This window comes from Vicugna pacos, chromosome 10 (assembly GCF_048564905.1).
Source record: "Vicugna pacos chromosome 10, VicPac4, whole genome shotgun sequence".
Taxonomy (NCBI): Eukaryota; Metazoa; Chordata; class Mammalia; order Artiodactyla; family Camelidae; genus Vicugna; species Vicugna pacos.
The window spans coordinates 31,903,333-31,920,587 of record NC_132996.1 but is presented as its reverse complement, the minus strand read 5'-3'; the positions used below and the strand labels follow the sequence as shown (position 1 = coordinate 31,920,587).

Here is a 17,255-nt window from a genome sequence, read left to right as displayed (position 1 = left end):
TGAAGTCCCTTATGGTTTGGTACTTTATCCTGAAGCATCATTTAAATTAGAAATGATATGTTGATCTTCATTTCTTTTTGGCTGACCGTGTAAGGCTGTTTTTCTCTACTAGGTGTTTTCTTTGGCTGGTCCTGCTGTATTTCTGTGTGTAAGAGAGAGTGATTTATTCATCACTCACTCAACGTGTATTCTTAGATCTTGGTGCCTAGACCTCTGGACCCTTTCTTTGTGTCCTGATTGAATTAACCGGAGGACTCTCAGTCTCTTCTCTGAGTCTTAGGCCAGCCTGGATTATTGTAGTGTCACAGCAAGCCGAGCTTCAGAAAAGAGTTTGCAGAATTGTATATGATGGTTCTTAGATCGATGCTTATTTTTCAGCCAATTTTGAGCTTGTTCAACTGCAAGAAAAACTGAAGGAGACAGAGGAAGCCATGGAAAAATTAATCAACAGAGTGGGGCCTAACGGTGAGAGGTAGGTTTTGACATAACAGGAATCAGACTGTTTCCCATTTAGAGAATCAATTCAAAAATTTGTTTTTCTTTGATTTCTGGCCCACTTACTTTCATTTCATGTAATTGTCAACATATTTGTCATTTACATATTATTTTTCACTTAACATTTCCATTTTCATGCTATCAAGCAATCTCATTTTGAAGAGTATGTTCAGCATTTTGCATATTATTGGGCGCGTGAGGTAAATTTGTGAGCAGAACCTACAGGGTAAAAGAACTGGGTTTTAAGAAAGACAGTTTCCTAGCTGGCTAAAAAAGGCATAATTTTAAGTAAAACTAGATTATTAAATATTATGCTTTCTTCTTGAGACAAAATGAGAGAAGAGAGCTAATGTGATCATGGTAGGCATTTGTTTCATGTTGGCTGTGCCAGAACTGAATTAGACATGTCAATAGGTGTCAGGAGCAACACTAGCCCTTTAGGATGCCCTGCAGTGAAGGCATTCTTCTCTTGCTGCAGGGCTGCTGAGGGTCTGAAAAGGTGGCTTCCAGAGATTGATAGAAAGTGAGCATCAACTAAGAAAACATGGGTGTTGGAAGGCCAGGGAAGAGAAACTAGAATGTGAGATTAAGAACAAAGAGGGATTCACTTTGAGCTCGGCCTTCTGACCAGAATGGAGGAAGAACTGGGAGTGAGTGGCAGAATCCCATGCAGGAGGATGCATTGAAAGGTCCCTCTTACAACCTCATGTGGAGTTTTTGCCTCAGAAAACTGCTCTTGGCCTCTTCTGTTTACCATCCTTGGTGGTACTAGTGCCCCATACTCTCTTCCCTGCTTCCTGGCTCCTGCCTTGCCCATCTTTGGCTGGGTAGGAGAAGAGTAAACATCCTCGAATTGCAGCCTCATGGCTTGGCTTTTCCTTGCATTTCTGTTGAAATGACATTTATGGGGATGAACCTTGCCTATCTGGGCCCAGGACCCTTGACTTTCTTTTGGTCCAGAAAGCAGAGTGACTGTTTGGACTATTCCCAAGTGGTAGAGATAAGGGTGAATATCTATACGTGAGTATACCTGTGTGAGCAGAGAATACTATTGGGTATTTATTGAGCACTTACTAGGAACCAAGCTCTGAGCCAAATGCTTTATCTACATTATCTGGTATTTGAGTGTTTTGTATGAGTGTGACTAAACCAGTTTGTGCAACTATACTTTTCTGGCCTTTTCTGCCCTTACCCTGTACCCCTCACAGTCTGGGTGGGGAAGTACCAGACTTTTATAGACCCCAATGCCTCACAAAATACCTGTACCCTGGACCTGGTCTATTTGAAGCTCTAGGCCACACCTAAGGGTCGTGAAAACTATAGATGAATATCTGTGGGCAGGGCCTCTCACCTGGGAGACCCAACCCCTGGGCCTTGGGGTAAGAAATAAGAAACCACATGAAGATATTTTCTCACTATTATTCACTGCCATTCAGACTCCCTTAGCTCAAATCAAATAACCCCACCACGCACACCATCTTTCCATTGCCCAAGCTAGGGATGCAGCACTGTGACCCCTAACTACTGTTTGTCCTCTTTGTGCCAGGATTGCTTCTCCGCATTGTATGTGCAAGGGCAGAGGAGCTGTGTGTCCCCTCCACCACCCCACACCATCACTGCAGCTGGAGTTGTGCCATCTCACTGTTTCTGGGGCCACAGATCCTAGCTCGGATTATTTATTTACTCCTTGTAAGACGCCAGAGTGTAGACTCTTTGAGAATATACAGATTCCAGACTGCCGCATGGCAATGACTGTGTAAAACGTTTTCCCCGGTACCTCTCAGGAACCGGAGAGCCGCTCTTCTTCCACTGCGGAGAGCAGAGCTTGTGTCTTTCTTTCCCAGGTCTCATTTTCCAGGCCATAAGGATGTGCCTTTCTCTCTGAAAAGCCTTAATCTAAAACCTTTTATCCTTATAGGTAGGCCCTCTGGGACTTCCGCCTTCAAAACTGCAAGGGCTAGGTAGCTGCATGTTTTACATTCTTTTCCTTTTTATACTTAAATCCTTTAACCTTAGTTTCTGTGGCATTTGTTCTTTTACAAGTCTGTGCTTCTAGGATTATTAGAAGAGCCCAAAATACTCCTGTATTTTTTCTGTCAGATCAAGATTTTATCACATCTCCAGGCTTCTGGGGGTCAGGGAGAGGATTTCAGACAAAGAAGACATGTTCGTTTACAGCCTTCAAAGTCCTTTTATATAATGTCACTCCATAACTGTAAGACTTTGCTTAAAATTCCAGAAGTATACAGTTACTGAAACTTCATCTTAATGTTTATGTAAGACTCAAAATATGAAAAAAAAGAATCAAAATATGGGAAAGATTTTTGATATTACCTAATGAAACTTTTCAGACAGCTTTCAACTGTGAACAATGTAAGTCTGCACACATTTTTAAATAATTAAGCCTCCTGGAAGGTCGGTATTGTGCCAGGGTTTGTCTAATATTAAGCACATTCTCTAGCCCAAGGATACAAAGACTAAGGAAAGGATCTAGGAATCAGAATTGAGGTGCCCTCATTTCTGTCCTTGTGATCAGCACAATTTCCTTCCTGGAGCAGCATGTCCAGCTGTAATTACCTAGAAGCATGGCATAGACGAAGAGGAGAAGCGAGGGTGCAAACATGTTGGCAGGCATGTTGAGTGTGTGTGTGGGACTGTAGATTTCTGGCATCATTGTTGGGATATAAACTCTTTGAGGACAGGCTTAGTCTGTTTTTTTCACTGTGTTCACTTAGTAGGTACTAAGTAAATATTATTGGAAAAGAGTAGATACTCACTTGTGATACAAGCATGTGTACATATATTATCACGGTGGAAGAGTAAATCATGATTATTCCGTGTTGAGCTTCTCTTCATTTCCTAAACTCTGTGTTCAGGGTCCTACTAGACATGTCTCATAGATACCTCCCCTTATCCTCATCAAACAATAAATGTCTTTTGAGTGAGTGAGTGTCCAAAATGGAACTCATCATCTACCCGCGGATGAACCTGTACTTCCTTTAATGTTCCACATCTCGGCAAACGGCTCCACCATCTACTTAGTTGTCCAAAGCAGAAATTTAGATGTCATCTTTGATTCACCTTTTCCTTCATTTCCCATGTCTCATCAATCACCGTGTCTTGCCGTTTCTTCCTAATTAATAGGTCTGTGTCCCTGCAAATGACTTTAAACTCTACTAGGCAGGGATTATCCTCCTTTTTCCCAGAGCCTAGCATAGGCCAGTAGTAGCCTTTAGAAAAATCTTAGTTGAAATGGAAGAATAAGTGGGTGAGTGGAGTATGCCTTTACTTTTGACATAGGTCAGAACTATCTCATGTAGTTTCTTTTTCTCTAATATTGCCTCCTTCTAGTTTACTTTCTGCTTTCCAACCCAGTGGGTTACATCTTTTGTTTTAACCCTTCAGTAGGTCCCTGTTGCTCTTGAGGAAGTGCAGAATCTTTAATAGGACTTGCATGGTCCTGGGTGACGTGGCTCTGCATACTTCAGTTGCTTTAATAACCTTTTCCATTCTTTTCTGTCTGTGGTCCAGCCACACTGACTGCTTGCTGTTTGTTCCTCGGAGGAACTGTGCACTTTTGCTTCTAGGACTTTACGTATACTTTTTTCCTTTGCTTGGGTGTCCCCCCCAACCCCTCCCCACACACACTTATTTTAACTCTTGCTTGTCTTAAAGTCTCAACTTAGACATCATTTCCTCCGAGAGCCTTTCCCTGAACCCACAGCTTGGTTAGGTGTTCCTCCTATGTGCTCTCAGGCCACCTGCTTCTGCTGGATATTGTAAGCATATAACTTCCTTATCTTCTGTTAACTTTTCTGTCTTCCCTAATGCCCTGTAACCTTCTTGAGGATAGGGAATTTTCATTGTTGAAATCTGCATTCCTAAGTGCTGGCACACTGGCAGTGTCTGTACATGTTGAAGGAATGAGTGAGGTAGATGTAAAGAAACTACTTTAAAGCAGGCATTTTCAGCAATAATAAGAATATTTTGGTACCTATTTTGATTTGTTCTGCACAGCCCTAGATGGTTGTCAGTGGCAGGTGTTTTCTCTATAAGGAATTGATCTCAGAGAGAAAATACATGCTCTAGGAAGATGTTTTCTATGGCTGCTGTAACAGATGACCCCTAACTTGATGCCTAAAACAACACACATTTGTTATCTTACAGTTCTGTATATTGGAAAGTCCTACCCTGGACTAAAATCAAAGTGTTGGCAGGACTGCATTCCCTTCTGGAGGCTCTGGGGTAAAACCTATTTCCTTGCCTTTTTCAGATTTTCGAAGCTACCACATTCCTTGACTCATGGGCTTTCCTCCACTTTCAAAGCAACAGTGGGTTGAGACTCTCACATCGTATTATTTTAGCCTCTTCTGCCTCCCCGCACTGCTTTTAAGGACCTTCATAATTGTATTGTGTCCTCCCAAATAGCCCAGGATCATCTATTTGCAATCTTTATTCCATTTGCAGCCTGAAGCCCCCTATGTGTGAGGCAACGTCATTATAGGTTCCAGGGTTTTGGATGTGGACATCTTTGGAGGGTGGGGAGGGGATGTTACTCTGCCTACCACAGAAGGTCTAAGGGAAAGGGAGAATTTGAATAAGCCTTACAGGAGGGAAGGATTCCCTCAGGCAGAGTTTGGGGAAAAATGTTTCAGAGGGAGGGGCTGGCACCAGCAGCAAACAAGGTGAGAGAATCAAGGCATGTTTTTTGGAATAGCAGGTCATTCTGAGTAACTGGAATGAAGTACACCAGGGCTGTGGTAGATGGGAGGCAACTGATGGGAGAGAAAACGAGACAAGTAAACGGGGCCAGACTGGAAGGCCCTGAATGGTAGGCTGAGAAATTGGAATTCATTGTCTTTACAGTAGAGGGCCTCTGAAGGCTTTTGAGGAGAAAGGCCATGATCTGCTGTGCTTTAGAAGAGTAAATCTTATGTAAAGTGCTATATGCTAGGATATTGAAAGAGTTCTAGCAAAGGTAGTAAACAGGCCGGGAGAGAGGAAAATAGGTGGGGGGCAAATTAAGGGAACTTCAAGGAGGAGGAAAAATCATAGGCTGTATCAGGATTCCTTGGATGCAAGCAGCCACCTCTGGGTAGCAAAAATTTGGAGGGCACAGCAGAATTTGTTGGAAGAGTATGGGGTAGCTTACAATATCAAAAGAATAGCTGAAGATTAAGTGTTAGCAAGAAGAGTGGGAACCAGAGTAGGTATGAGTATTTAGGGAATAGGAACAAATGGGCAGTCTCTTCAAGGACTGCTGCCAGGATGAATTAATGTGAAAAATCTTCAGTTCGGGCTTCACTGTGCTCAAGATCCAGTTTTAGAAAGTATAGTTGGCCCAACTCGGGTCATATATTACTGAATATCACTGAATCAGTCACTGCAGCCAAAGGGATGGAGTGTGATGGTTGGCCATGGGCTACGTGGCCATCCTTGAAAGAGAAGTCAGGGGACGGATGGCTTTAACATCTACACCATGAGCAGAAGAGGGATTGGTTTTCCAAAAGAAGACTAACTAGATAAGAGAAACAAAGGAGAAGAGAGAGATGATTTGGAGATTTACAGCCCAAACTAGAAGGAAGATTATGGGATCAACCAAAATAAAAGCACAGAATGATGGTAAGGTGTTGGGATAGGATCATGAGTTCAGCTTTGAATGTGGTTGAAGTGCAATCAGAACATCCATGTATGATGTATCACAACAATAGGAAATTTGGGTATTGAGGTCAGAACAAAGGACACAAGTTAGGAAGTCGTTTGACTGGGTGTAAGAGGTAAGGGCCGGGGGAAAATGAGATCACCAAATCCTTGAGGCATATCACACTGTGTGGGAGTCACCTGCATTCTTTTGCTGGTCTGATTTCTGTGCTCATCATGAATGGTGTTGTAAGAAACTGTTTCATTCTCTCTGGGTTTAACTTTTGGATGATTCCTCTGGGTTTGTAGCATTCAGAAGTCTCAGTTACCTCCCAGCGTGACCTTTTATTTTCTAATATCTTAGAATCTGCCCTCCCCACTCTCACCTGGCTTTCCTGGTCGCGCAGCTGCTCATGATCCTGGGCCAACTAGGATATGGTTTTGAAGGGTGAATTTAAGATTAACTTCATTACAGTGGCAAGGCCTCCTAGTAGAAATGCCCAAGAGATAACTGGAGTTATGAGACTGGCCTTTGTGTCAAAAGTCCAGGTTAGAGGTAGAGTTTGGGCATCATCTTTGTAGAGGTGATGGTTTAACCTGTGATAATTGGGTCTGATTATTGAGGGCATGACTGTAGGAGTGGAGAATGAGATTCCAAGGATTGAGCCTTCTGGAAAACCATGTTTTAGGAAGGGACTAAGAAAGTGAGCCAGGATCAGATTTACAAGGAATGGTTAAATAAGTGGGAGGAATACAGATGTCTCCGTAGCCAAAGGAGGAGGACCTATCAGGAGAGGCTGGTCCACAGAATGAAATATGAGCAAGAGACCTTCGGACTTGAGAGTAAATTGGGCATTGATATTCACAAGTTTTGGTAAAATGATGGAGCAGAAGCCAGATTTCAGGGAGGCAGGAGAAGATGGATGTTGGGAATGTGAGGACTGATCAAACACATTTGTCGAGCAGTTACAGCATTCATGGCACTTGTGCCTACACTGTTGTGAACTTACCACTTACTGATACACCATCCAAGAGTATCAAACCAGGGAAGAATCCATGAGTGTTCATTGCAATAAGTTCAGAAGACGTAAGTGGATCATGATTAATTGCCTAATGCATGATATGGACACTGTGAGTACACTTGAGGGCACTTAAGTTTGGAATTCTCTCTGAAAGCTTCTCTTGTCTATTTCTGCCTCTCTTAGCCTACCCATCCCTCTTCTAATTAAGGGTTCCAATTTTCCATGAGTTAGGAGACAGTCAAGACCATTTCATTCAGTAAAAATCAGAATATACTGAGTACAGTCCAGAGAGGTAACATGTGCAGCATGTTGTGACAAGCATATGGGCTCTTTAGCTAGGGGTGGCCTAGCCGCCTCAGAAGCCTCCCGGAAAGTGGGTTGTTATAAGAAAGAATTAGGGGTTATGAAACAGGTGCGCAGTTGTGGTGAATCAGGACTCCGGTCCTGATGGGAAGAGTAACGCAGCCGTTCAGCTGCTTGCGGGACAGCCCGGCTTCTTCAGATCGTGGCTTTGAGGCCATTCAGCCTGGGAAAAGTGACACTCATGGGGTTTTTGTTTTCCTCCCACTGAGGTCTGTAGAAATGTTGTGTCTTCATTATCTAGTTACCATCTTAATGTTGGAGGGAGAAGCCCTTTTTTCTTTTTCCCTATCAGTCATTAAGGCTAACGTCAATGTAGGTTAAGTGTAAAAAGAAACGTAGGTTCAGGACTAGAGATTAGAACAATTGGTGTTACCTCCACAAGGCTAGTACAGAATGTAGCATGTCCCCTTCATGAGTGTTGTGTTGACTTCAAATGCTTTGGGTTTTTAAGAGGAGAATAAGTAGCCTCTGTTAAATCCTGCCACTAGATAAAAGCCGTCCCAAAGCAGATGGCTCTCAGTCTTCTGAGCAGGGCCTTGCCTGCCTGTCAGTGTGAGGCAGTGCTTCCCTCTCAAAGGAAATAGTCACATCATCATCCTTGAGCCTCATCTCACTTGTGCCAACATCTCCCCAGAGCCGCACAGCTAGGGTAGTACTCACGCCCAGGTTTTCTAACCTGTGGAACTGGAGCGCTGTGCTTCAGTAATCGCACAGAATGCTATCAGAAGTCAGGAGACTTTAGTTTCAGTTAGAGTGCTGACACTAACTAGCAATGTGAGTAAATGTGTATTTTCCCCTCCATGGGGCCTCAGTTTACCCAATTTCTCTGGTCTAGATGATTTGTCAGAATGATCCAGCTCTGAAATTTTAAGATCTATCTTTATTTCTGCATGAGTAGCTTCAGCCTGGTGATTCTAGGGTTGGCCTGGTAGCATATTTTTTCCTAGTTGAAGCTAATGATCCAGCACATTTTCTTTTGATGATCTTACTTCAGAGAAAAGTGGCTTGTAGTAAATGGAATAATGTGAGTAATGGTGAAATTGCTTGGAGATTAGAGAATCAGGGCAGTGAGGTGTACTGGAAGAACACTGAACTGAAAGCTAAGACATTTGGGGTCTTGTCCCAGTATTGACATTAAGTCATTCTGGGACCTTGGACAATCACTTGAACTATTCTGGGCCTTAGTTTTCCCATTTATAAAATCACAACATTGAACCAACATCTCTAGTTCCCAGCTGTGCAGTTCCAGGGTCAATTCCTAGAATTATTATCTGTTGCTGTTGGACTTCCTATTCTGGAATCCAGACAGAGCATAGTGATGTTTATGTTCATTGCCTAGGAATACTTACCACTCACTGGCCGGATTGTCTGATATTTCTAAGCAGAGCACAGACAGTGACTTCTGACCAAGAAAAACGGTTGCTGCATCAGCTCCGAGAAATCACCAGGGTCATGAAAGAAGGAAAACTCATTGACAGACCCACTCCAGAGAAAGAAGCTGAGGAGGCCCCTTACATGGAGGACTGGGAAGGTAAACAGTGTCTTCTTACTTCTTTGTTAACCATCAGCCCAGAAGAGAGATCTTATAAAATTTTTTTTAATCAGCTTTATTACTGAGGTATAATTTATATACAATAAAATTCACAAATGTTAAGTGCATAGTTGGATGAGTTGTGACGGATGTGTAGAGTTGTGTAATCATACCACAGTCATATTACCATCATCTCGGAAAGTTCCCTCCTCTGCTGCGAATCCCCTCCTTCTGCCCCTGCAATAGCTGAACTGCTTTCTGTCTCTATAGCTTTACCTTTTCTATATAAATGGATCATAGCACGTGCTCTTCTGTTTCTGCCTTCATTGATTCAGTGTAATGCTTTTGAGATTCATGCGTTGAGTGGTATGAGTAGTTCCGTCTCTTTTTTTTAAATTGCTAAATGGTGTTCTGTTATCTGGATGTACCACAATTTGCTTCTCCACTCACCAGTTTAGGAACAATTGGGTTGTTTCCAGCTTTGAGCTATTATGAATCAAACTGCTATGAACTTTTGCACAAGTTTTTACTGGAACATATATTTGTATTTCTTTGGGTATATACCTAAGAATGAGGTTTCTGGATTTTATAAGTGTATGTTCAACTTTGTTAGAAACTGTCAGTCTGCTTTCCATTTTGCCTTCCCACCTGAAATGTGTGAGAATTGCAGTCACTCCACATCCTTGGTAACACTTGGTACTGCCAGTCTTTTTAATTTGAGCTGTTTTAGTGAATGTATAGTGGTATCTCGATTGTGACTTTAGTATGTATTTCCCCAGTGACTGATGATGTTGAATATTTGTTCATGTACTTATTTGCCATCTGTATATCTTCAGTGAAGTGTCTGTTCATTGTTTGCCACTTTCTTTATTGAGTTGGTTGTGTTCGCATTGAGTTGCAAGAGTTCCTTCTATATTCTGGGCATAAGTTATCAGTTACAAATTTTGAAAATATTTTCTCCCAATCTGTGGCTTGCCTTTTTATTTTCTTAGTGGCATCTTTCCAAGAGCAGATTTTTTTTCATTTCAATGAAGTCCAGTTTATCATTTTCTCTTTTATGATTCACTTTTTTGTGTGTCTAAGATAACTTTGCCTAACTCAAGGTTTGCCTAACTTGTCTGTTTTCTTCTAGAAATGTTACAGTTTTAGCTCTTACATTTAGGCCTATGGTCCATTTTGAGTTAGTTTTTATATGGCTTGAGGTATAAGGACTGAGGGGTTTTTTTCCATTTGATATTTAATTATTCTAGCTTATTTTGTTACATTTTATTACCTTGGCATGTTGGTTGGAAATCAACCCTTCCCCTTTCGGAAAATGGAAAATCAGTTGACCATATGTGTGAGTCTATTCTGGACTTGCTGTTCTCTTTCATTGATCTGTGTGTCTGTACTTATGCCAAGACCACAATGTCTTTTTTCGCTGTGTCTTTATATTGTCTTGAAATCAGGTAGTGCAAGTTCTTCAACTATGTTTTGTTCAAAATTATTTCAGTAATTCTAGGCTCTTCACATTTGCATATAAATTAAGAATCAGTGTGTCAGTTTCTACAAAGAAAAGCCTGATGGCATTTTGATTGGCATTACATTGAATCTTTAAATCAGTTTAGAAGAATTGACATGAAAACAATATTGAATCTTCCATTCCATGAACATTTTATCTCTCTCCATTTATTTAGATCTTTAATATTTCAGCAAATTTTTTTTATAGTTTTCAGTATCTAGGGTCTTGCACATGTTTTGTAAATTTATCCTTAAAGTTTGTTTTTTTGATGGTGATATTTAAAATTTTTAAATTGCTTATTGCTATTTGTATAGAAACACAATTTATCTTTGTATTCTGATCTTGTATCCTGCAACTGTCCTAAACAGACTTAAGTCTAGTAGCTTTTTTAAATATTTCTTATAAAAGAAAATATTTAGTTGAAAAAAGACTCAAGTCTTTGGCCATAAAGAACTCACTAAATGTTAGGTAAAAATACTTGGAAAAATCCACACATTAATACGTACTCAGACATATGCTGATGAATCTGTACGAATTCAAATTTTTCAGTATAAAAAGAATACCAACTTCCATACAGAAACCAAAAACTAGCTAACTAAAAACAGGTTGCCCATTGAGAAAAAGACTCAGACTGGGATAAGATTTGTCATTTTCAACATCAAATGGAAAGAGAGTGAAGCAATGTTTTCAGACTTATAAGGGAAAATGGCATGATCTATGATTTTATACCCAGCCAAACAATTCTTTCTATAAAGGTGAAAAGTGGTATGTGTAGTACTCAGAAAGTACACCACTCTATGGGGGGGGGGGCTTAAGGAAGTATTCTGACAGATACAAAAATTAAAATTCAAGGAAGAAGATACTGTATAGAAGAAAGTGTTGAACAATGAAATCAGTAAGAGTTATCTGCCCTCTCATTCTAGAATTCTGGTAATTCTGAGATTGGATCTTGAATGAGTCTTCTATGCATCTTATCTTTATAATTTCCATTTCTTTGTCATTTTTATCTTTGTCCTAGGAGAATTCCTCACCTTGAACTTCTAGCATATTATTGTGGTTCTCAGTCATGTCCATTTCAACCTGCTGTTTTCTTCTATTAAGTTTAATTTTGTTTTGCAGTTATGACTTTCTTTTTCTAACAGCTCTTTGCTCCCTGTTTTAGAGTGAAGCCTGGTTGGTTTTATCAGTGCAATAACCTGTTGAGTATTACTGGCAGTCAGTTATAAGTTTATTGACATTAACTCTTGTTTCCTGCGTTGACTTTTTTTAGGGCTCATTTACATAGTTTGCTTAGTTTGGTTTCTCTGTTTTGAACTGCTTATTTCCTCTTAGGACAGTGAGTTTTTGTTGCTTACTCATATTTTTAGTGAAGTTCTTGAGTAACCAGTAATAGTGACTGACATGGGCTACCTTAGTAGTTACGTGAGTCACTATTTGATTTTTCCTCAGCAGGCTTCCCCCTCTTAAACCAAAGCAGATAGTCATGGAAGTCCAAAGGTAAGCTTTGTTCTTGGTGTGGGGAGAAGGCAGGAACATTCCAGAAAATGGACTTCTCTTAAGCATTCAGTGGCTAGGCGCTAATTTGCAAGTAGACTTGCCCAGCCTCTGCCCTTCACCAAGTTGACTATGAGGGCCTTGGGTAGCTGAGATCCATTTCACCACGCCTTCATCCATAGTCAGTTAAGCCTGGGAGTGAGGACTGCATTGACAAGGTTCCTAACGTACTACAATAGGTGCTCATGAGGATGTGATAAGATGCACAGTTTTTTTACATCACCAGTAGGACTAAGAATTTATACAATTCTTCTGGAAAGTAATTTGGCAGAGTGTAAAAAAGACTTTTAAAATGTCCATTCCCTTTGATCTGGTTTTCATATTTCTAAAAGTCTATCTTAAAGAAATAGGGAAGTGGACATGGGTTTACATTCAGAGATCTTAACTAATATGTAACTTATAATGGAAATTTGGAAAGAATCTGTCTTAAAGAAGAGGGATGGTGTATCATGTCAGTTATGTAGCTGTGCGGTGGCATAACTGTAGCCAACTTTAAAATGCCTGATAACATTATTATATCATGAGCATTTCTCCATGTTAAATGAAAAAAATCCGGGTACAACATTCTATATCCAGTATGATCCTTCTTTGTTAAAGAAAAGAAAAATATATGTTTATATATGATAAAAAAGACCAGAGATAGTACAGCAAATTGTTATCAGTGGTGGGATTCTAGGTGATTTGTGTTTTCTTTTTAAAACTTGTGTTTTTCAAATTTTCTACAATGAGTCTGTATAACTTTTAATGTTTTTTGTTTTTTTTTGTTTTTTTTTTTTTTGATTATCAATGTTGTAAAAATGTCTCTTCACACCCACCACGGCACCAAAAAAGCACCCTGGTTTTCAGAATTTGTAGGCAAAAAAAAAAAGGGTTTACGTTAGGGTTGAATTTGCCAATTATCATAATGTGCAAGTGGATTTTGAATTCTCCAGCTTTCACATTGCGCAGGGAGCACGGCTGCTATTGCCAGCACTGGCATATGAGCTCCAGCACGGCCCATCTGCCGCTCAGGCGCGGCTTGGCTGACACAGATTTATTTCATTTCGTTCTTTAATTTGGCACCATTTTCCCTTTTCTCATTATCGTTGCTGGGATTCATTTTGTTTACCAGTTTGTTGTTTTCTTTTGTTCCCTTTTGTGAAGATGGAGAAGCCAACAATGGGAATTCTGTCTTTTGAAAATGCAGTCCTTGTCCTTCGGGATCTTGGGCATGTCTCGCTGAAGTGCTCTGTTTCTGACACTTGCAAGCCATTTCCAATTGTTCTGATGAGTAGAAGGCTTTGTGGTGTATTTTTCAAAGAGCTCAGCATTCCTTCCCTCCTCCCCTCCCCACCCTGGGAAAATTTAGAAATGGTTCCAAATAGAAATTATAAACATTAGCCTTGAGCTATGTGCTCTCCATCTGGTGTTTGGTACATGTTTTTTTTCCCCTGTAACTGAGGCTCACGTTGTTTGTTTAATCTTCATCACTACTGTAGAAGCTTGAGGTGTGAGACGTACACTCTGCCCCGAGCACCCTGCACTTAGGAAGGGGATTTTCAACTGAATTGGTTTGTGTTTCAGAGAGCTGGGGGACGGTCAGCAGACCGTCAAGAATTTGCTCAAGTGAAACTTAAGCACTGTTAGAGGCATTTTAGAGTTTTCTGGAATGGATTTGTTGGATAGGATGGCTGCTGCCTGAGAAGCCTCTTTAAGCCTGACGCTGTTTATTTTGAAGAGAAATTCTTTGTAAGACCTTGTGCCACTTTTTTCTCTAGGTTACCCTGAAGAGACTTATCCAATTTATGACCTTTCAGATTGCATCAAGCATAGGCAAGAAACCATCCTAGTGGATTACCCCAACCCACAAGAGCCCTCTGCTGAAGAAATAGCTGAAAGAATGGGGGTGCTGGAAGAGGAAGAATCCGACCATTTGGGTTGGGCAATGCCTACTGACCCCAGAGCTCAGGAAGAGAATTCTGTTACCTTCTGTGACCCAAAGCCAGAAACATGCTCCTGCTGTTTTCCTGAAGAAGAGGATCCCGCTGTCTTGGCAGAGAATGCTGGATTCAGTGCAGACAGTTACAGTGAGCAGGAGGAAACCACCAAAGAAGTGTGGCCCCAGGACTTCAGAGGTGAAGGCTTGGGCATCAGTGCTGATAAGGCACATCCAGGTGGCATGTTGAGGAAACGGGGCCCCCAGGGTCTGGAGTGAAAACAGCCAGTTGGGTGAGGTATCCATTACTCTAATCCCAAGGCGACCTTTCTCCATCTCTGATTTCATCCTTGGCCCTGTGTCCTGTACTTCCTCCTCTGTGTTTAAATATCATAGCCAGTCAGGCCACTACCGTGGATATCATGTATCCTTCCTGGTGCTTACACACCTGTCACCTTGTAGAACATCACAGAGATTAGTAGGAACGCAAGACACCTTCACTCTTTCTCTTCCTGCCTGTCCTCCATCAGAATTGATCCACTGAGTCATCTTTGATCTGTTGTAATTACAGATGGCACCCCTTGGGGCAGAGGTCAGACTCTTCGCACTAGGAATAACAGATGGTTTACCTGTGAACGAACATCAGATTACACATGATGAGGACTTAAGATTACAAGAGTGAAGATTTCAGAGTCCAAGATGCCTTATTCTGTAGGCCTTGAGCAGGTTAGTGGTCCACTGGGTTCAAGAAGAAAACATTTTGTTTGTGGGGCTGATGGGGCCAGAGCTGGGCGAGACTTTGCTGTCTGAGCTGAAGCCCCTTCTTCACGTGAGAGCCTTTTTTAGGAGCATCGAGGCCTCCTCAGATCTGCGCTTTTCTCCAGAGTAGTAGAAGACTCCCACTGACCCAAGAATGAGCCCAGAAGTTTGTTGGGACAGTTTTGCCTGGATCTCAAGCTTCCTTTATCCCTGTTCTGCTTAATGGAACTGCCAAACCCAGAAGCAGTTTATACCTCTGGTCTTCAGTGGCCAGAGGACGCTTTATGTAGAGACTTTAGTCCTTGCCCTGCAGAGCCAAGGTTTGAGGCTGCTAAGGCTTCAGGAAAGCCTGCCCAAGGGTGGCAGTCCTGTCATGAGATGCTTAGAAGGCCAGGGAGCTGGTGATGGGAGAGAACTCGTGCCCTTATGGGCAGTCCTTGCTTAGAAGCTGTTTCTGAATGTTGTGCCCTCTGGCAAATTTATTCTTCTAACAAATCAAATTCAAACAGAAACGAGGACTGAGCTTGTAGACCAAGTGTTAGCCCAACAGGGAAGTTGCAGGGACCCAACAGAGCAGTGCCCAGGAAGAGACCATTTGTTCTCTGTGTGGCTATCTGGGTCTTTTGAGCTGGGCAGAGTAGGAGGTGGGTTAAGACTGGGAGAATTTTGACCAAACCAAAAGCCTAATCTCTGAGCTGCCATCTGTCATGTGTCTCCTTGAGGTAAGATGTATTCGGTCTAGTAAGGGTAAAGTGAATTCAGTTTACAGGAAAGACGTGAGAGTTGAAAGAGGACACCTTCCCGAGGACATTCCCAGTCATGAAACGTGGAAGGCTTGAAAATTAAGAAATCATTTGAAGGTAGACTTGGTGGACACTGGGCTTTTAGAGTTCCATTGTGCCTGGCACGAGTTAAGAGGCCGGGAAAATAGCTGAAATCACACATTTAAGTGTGGTCACTGCTGTCACAAGGTACAGGATCGTATTAAGATGATGCGTCAGCCACTGCTAGGCATTTGTTAGTTAACAACTACAGAAAAGTCATTTAAGACTGAGTCTACAGAAAGTATACTGCATCTGTCTCTGTGTGGAACCTTGGATTCACTTGTCAAGAATGCAGTGTAAAATGTACTAAAACCAGTCTAGATGTAATATAATGCTGAAGGTAAAAAATGATGTAGGTGCTCTTTACTGTTTCGATAAATTATTTTCTGTGCTCTTTCTCTTCATTCACAGTGAGGAGAGTTCTGGGACCCTGGTTCAAGTTTCTTTTTTGCCTTAGGATATGATTCCCTTATTAGAGATGTGTATTTGTTTCCTTCTAGCTGATTCATCCATTTATTCATTTAGCAGACACTGCTCAGAGCAGTGGGAACAAAAGGCTCAATTCCTACCTTTAAAGAAACTCAGTTTAACATGGGAGCCTTATCCAATTTATTTTTTTAAATGATATGTGAACTATAAAAGAGCTCAAGGTCATGAATTCTGCAGGCAAAGAAATGCCAGTCACGATTCCATCTCTGTCCTGTCCTCACTATAGAATCTTGCCAGATCCCTAGCCCCACGAGCCTCAGCTTTCTCGTCTCTAAAGCTGGGGAGTCAAAGTGCAGGTCTCACGGGGTGGTTATGAGTGCCTATAAAACAGCACTGGCCCTGTCTGCTCGCAGTAACCACTCAGTGGGCAGTAGCTTCCTGGCTTTTATCGGACAAGGTTTTGTGCTATAATTGAGATACGAACCCCAATCTATAGGAGCAAAGAGAATTTTTGCTAACGTACTCTCAAGAAACTTCACAGAGAAGGTGGGTCTTGAGGGATGCCAGGAACTTTTCCAGGTGGGCAAGGGAGAGAAAGGACATTCTTGGCAGAAAGAGTGGTGTTAGAGCAGCCAGTTGTGAAAGTAAATGGATGTTCAGGTATTTTAACGAGGCTGGTGTGTTAAGTGTCACATAAACAACTCTTTATTTGGAATGTTAATGAGCGGAAGTGGCTTATGGAAATAGTTCCTGCCAGAAGTACTAGACCTCAGGATGGCTCCTGCTGCCCTTGTTCTTGGTTGGTTTATATAGCAGGACTATGTCTATGTATTTATATTTCAAACATTTTGATGTGCTTTTTGGTCATTTCAGATTAGGCAGCCCTTTGTTGGATTTTCCATTTATTCTTCAGGGATGACAGCTATATTTGTATATACAACCCAGGAAGACCAAAATCATGGGACTCATTTTTGTTGTGATGCCGGCTGTCTTTCTCCTGGTCTTCATTTCTCAGAACCGGTCTGGGCTGTGAATGTGACCAGCCCCCTGACACTAGGTCTGCAGTGACCTTTGGGCACTGTGGCAGAGCACAGTCATATCTCTGGAGGCAGACAGTTGGCCTCAGAAACAGCTGCATCGCTGGGAACCACGGTGGGTGGTTTGGCCACGAGATCCCCACTCCTGGTTGGCAGGAGCACATGGAGAGCATTTCCCTCCAGGA

The 17,255-nt window shown here is 41.7% G+C and overlaps 1 protein-coding gene across 9 annotated transcripts in view; it reads left to right on the top strand.

Annotated features, from left to right (window-relative positions):
- The window catches only part of RIC3 (RIC3 acetylcholine receptor chaperone), a 35,121-nt gene that overhangs the window by 16,423 nt on the left and 1,443 nt on the right, over positions 1-17,255 (top strand). For 3 of the 9 annotated variants that reach the window (XR_012076571.1, XR_012076570.1, XR_012076569.1), the window contains exons 4-7: positions 379-472; positions 8,903-9,051; positions 13,864-14,220; positions 14,593-14,747. Coding sequence is in view for 6 of the 9 variants with exons in the window: in XM_072969431.1 (XP_072825532.1) it covers positions 379-472; positions 8,903-9,051; positions 13,864-14,220; positions 14,593-14,678 (686 nt within the window). In the remaining 3 variants the exon portion in view is untranslated. Of the gene's footprint in view, positions 1-378; positions 473-8,902; positions 9,052-12,001; positions 12,050-13,863; positions 14,221-14,592; positions 15,967-17,255 lie in introns of those variants that run through there. The other 6 variants (XM_072969432.1, XM_072969433.1, XM_072969431.1 and 3 more) reach the window with 6 other exon arrangements.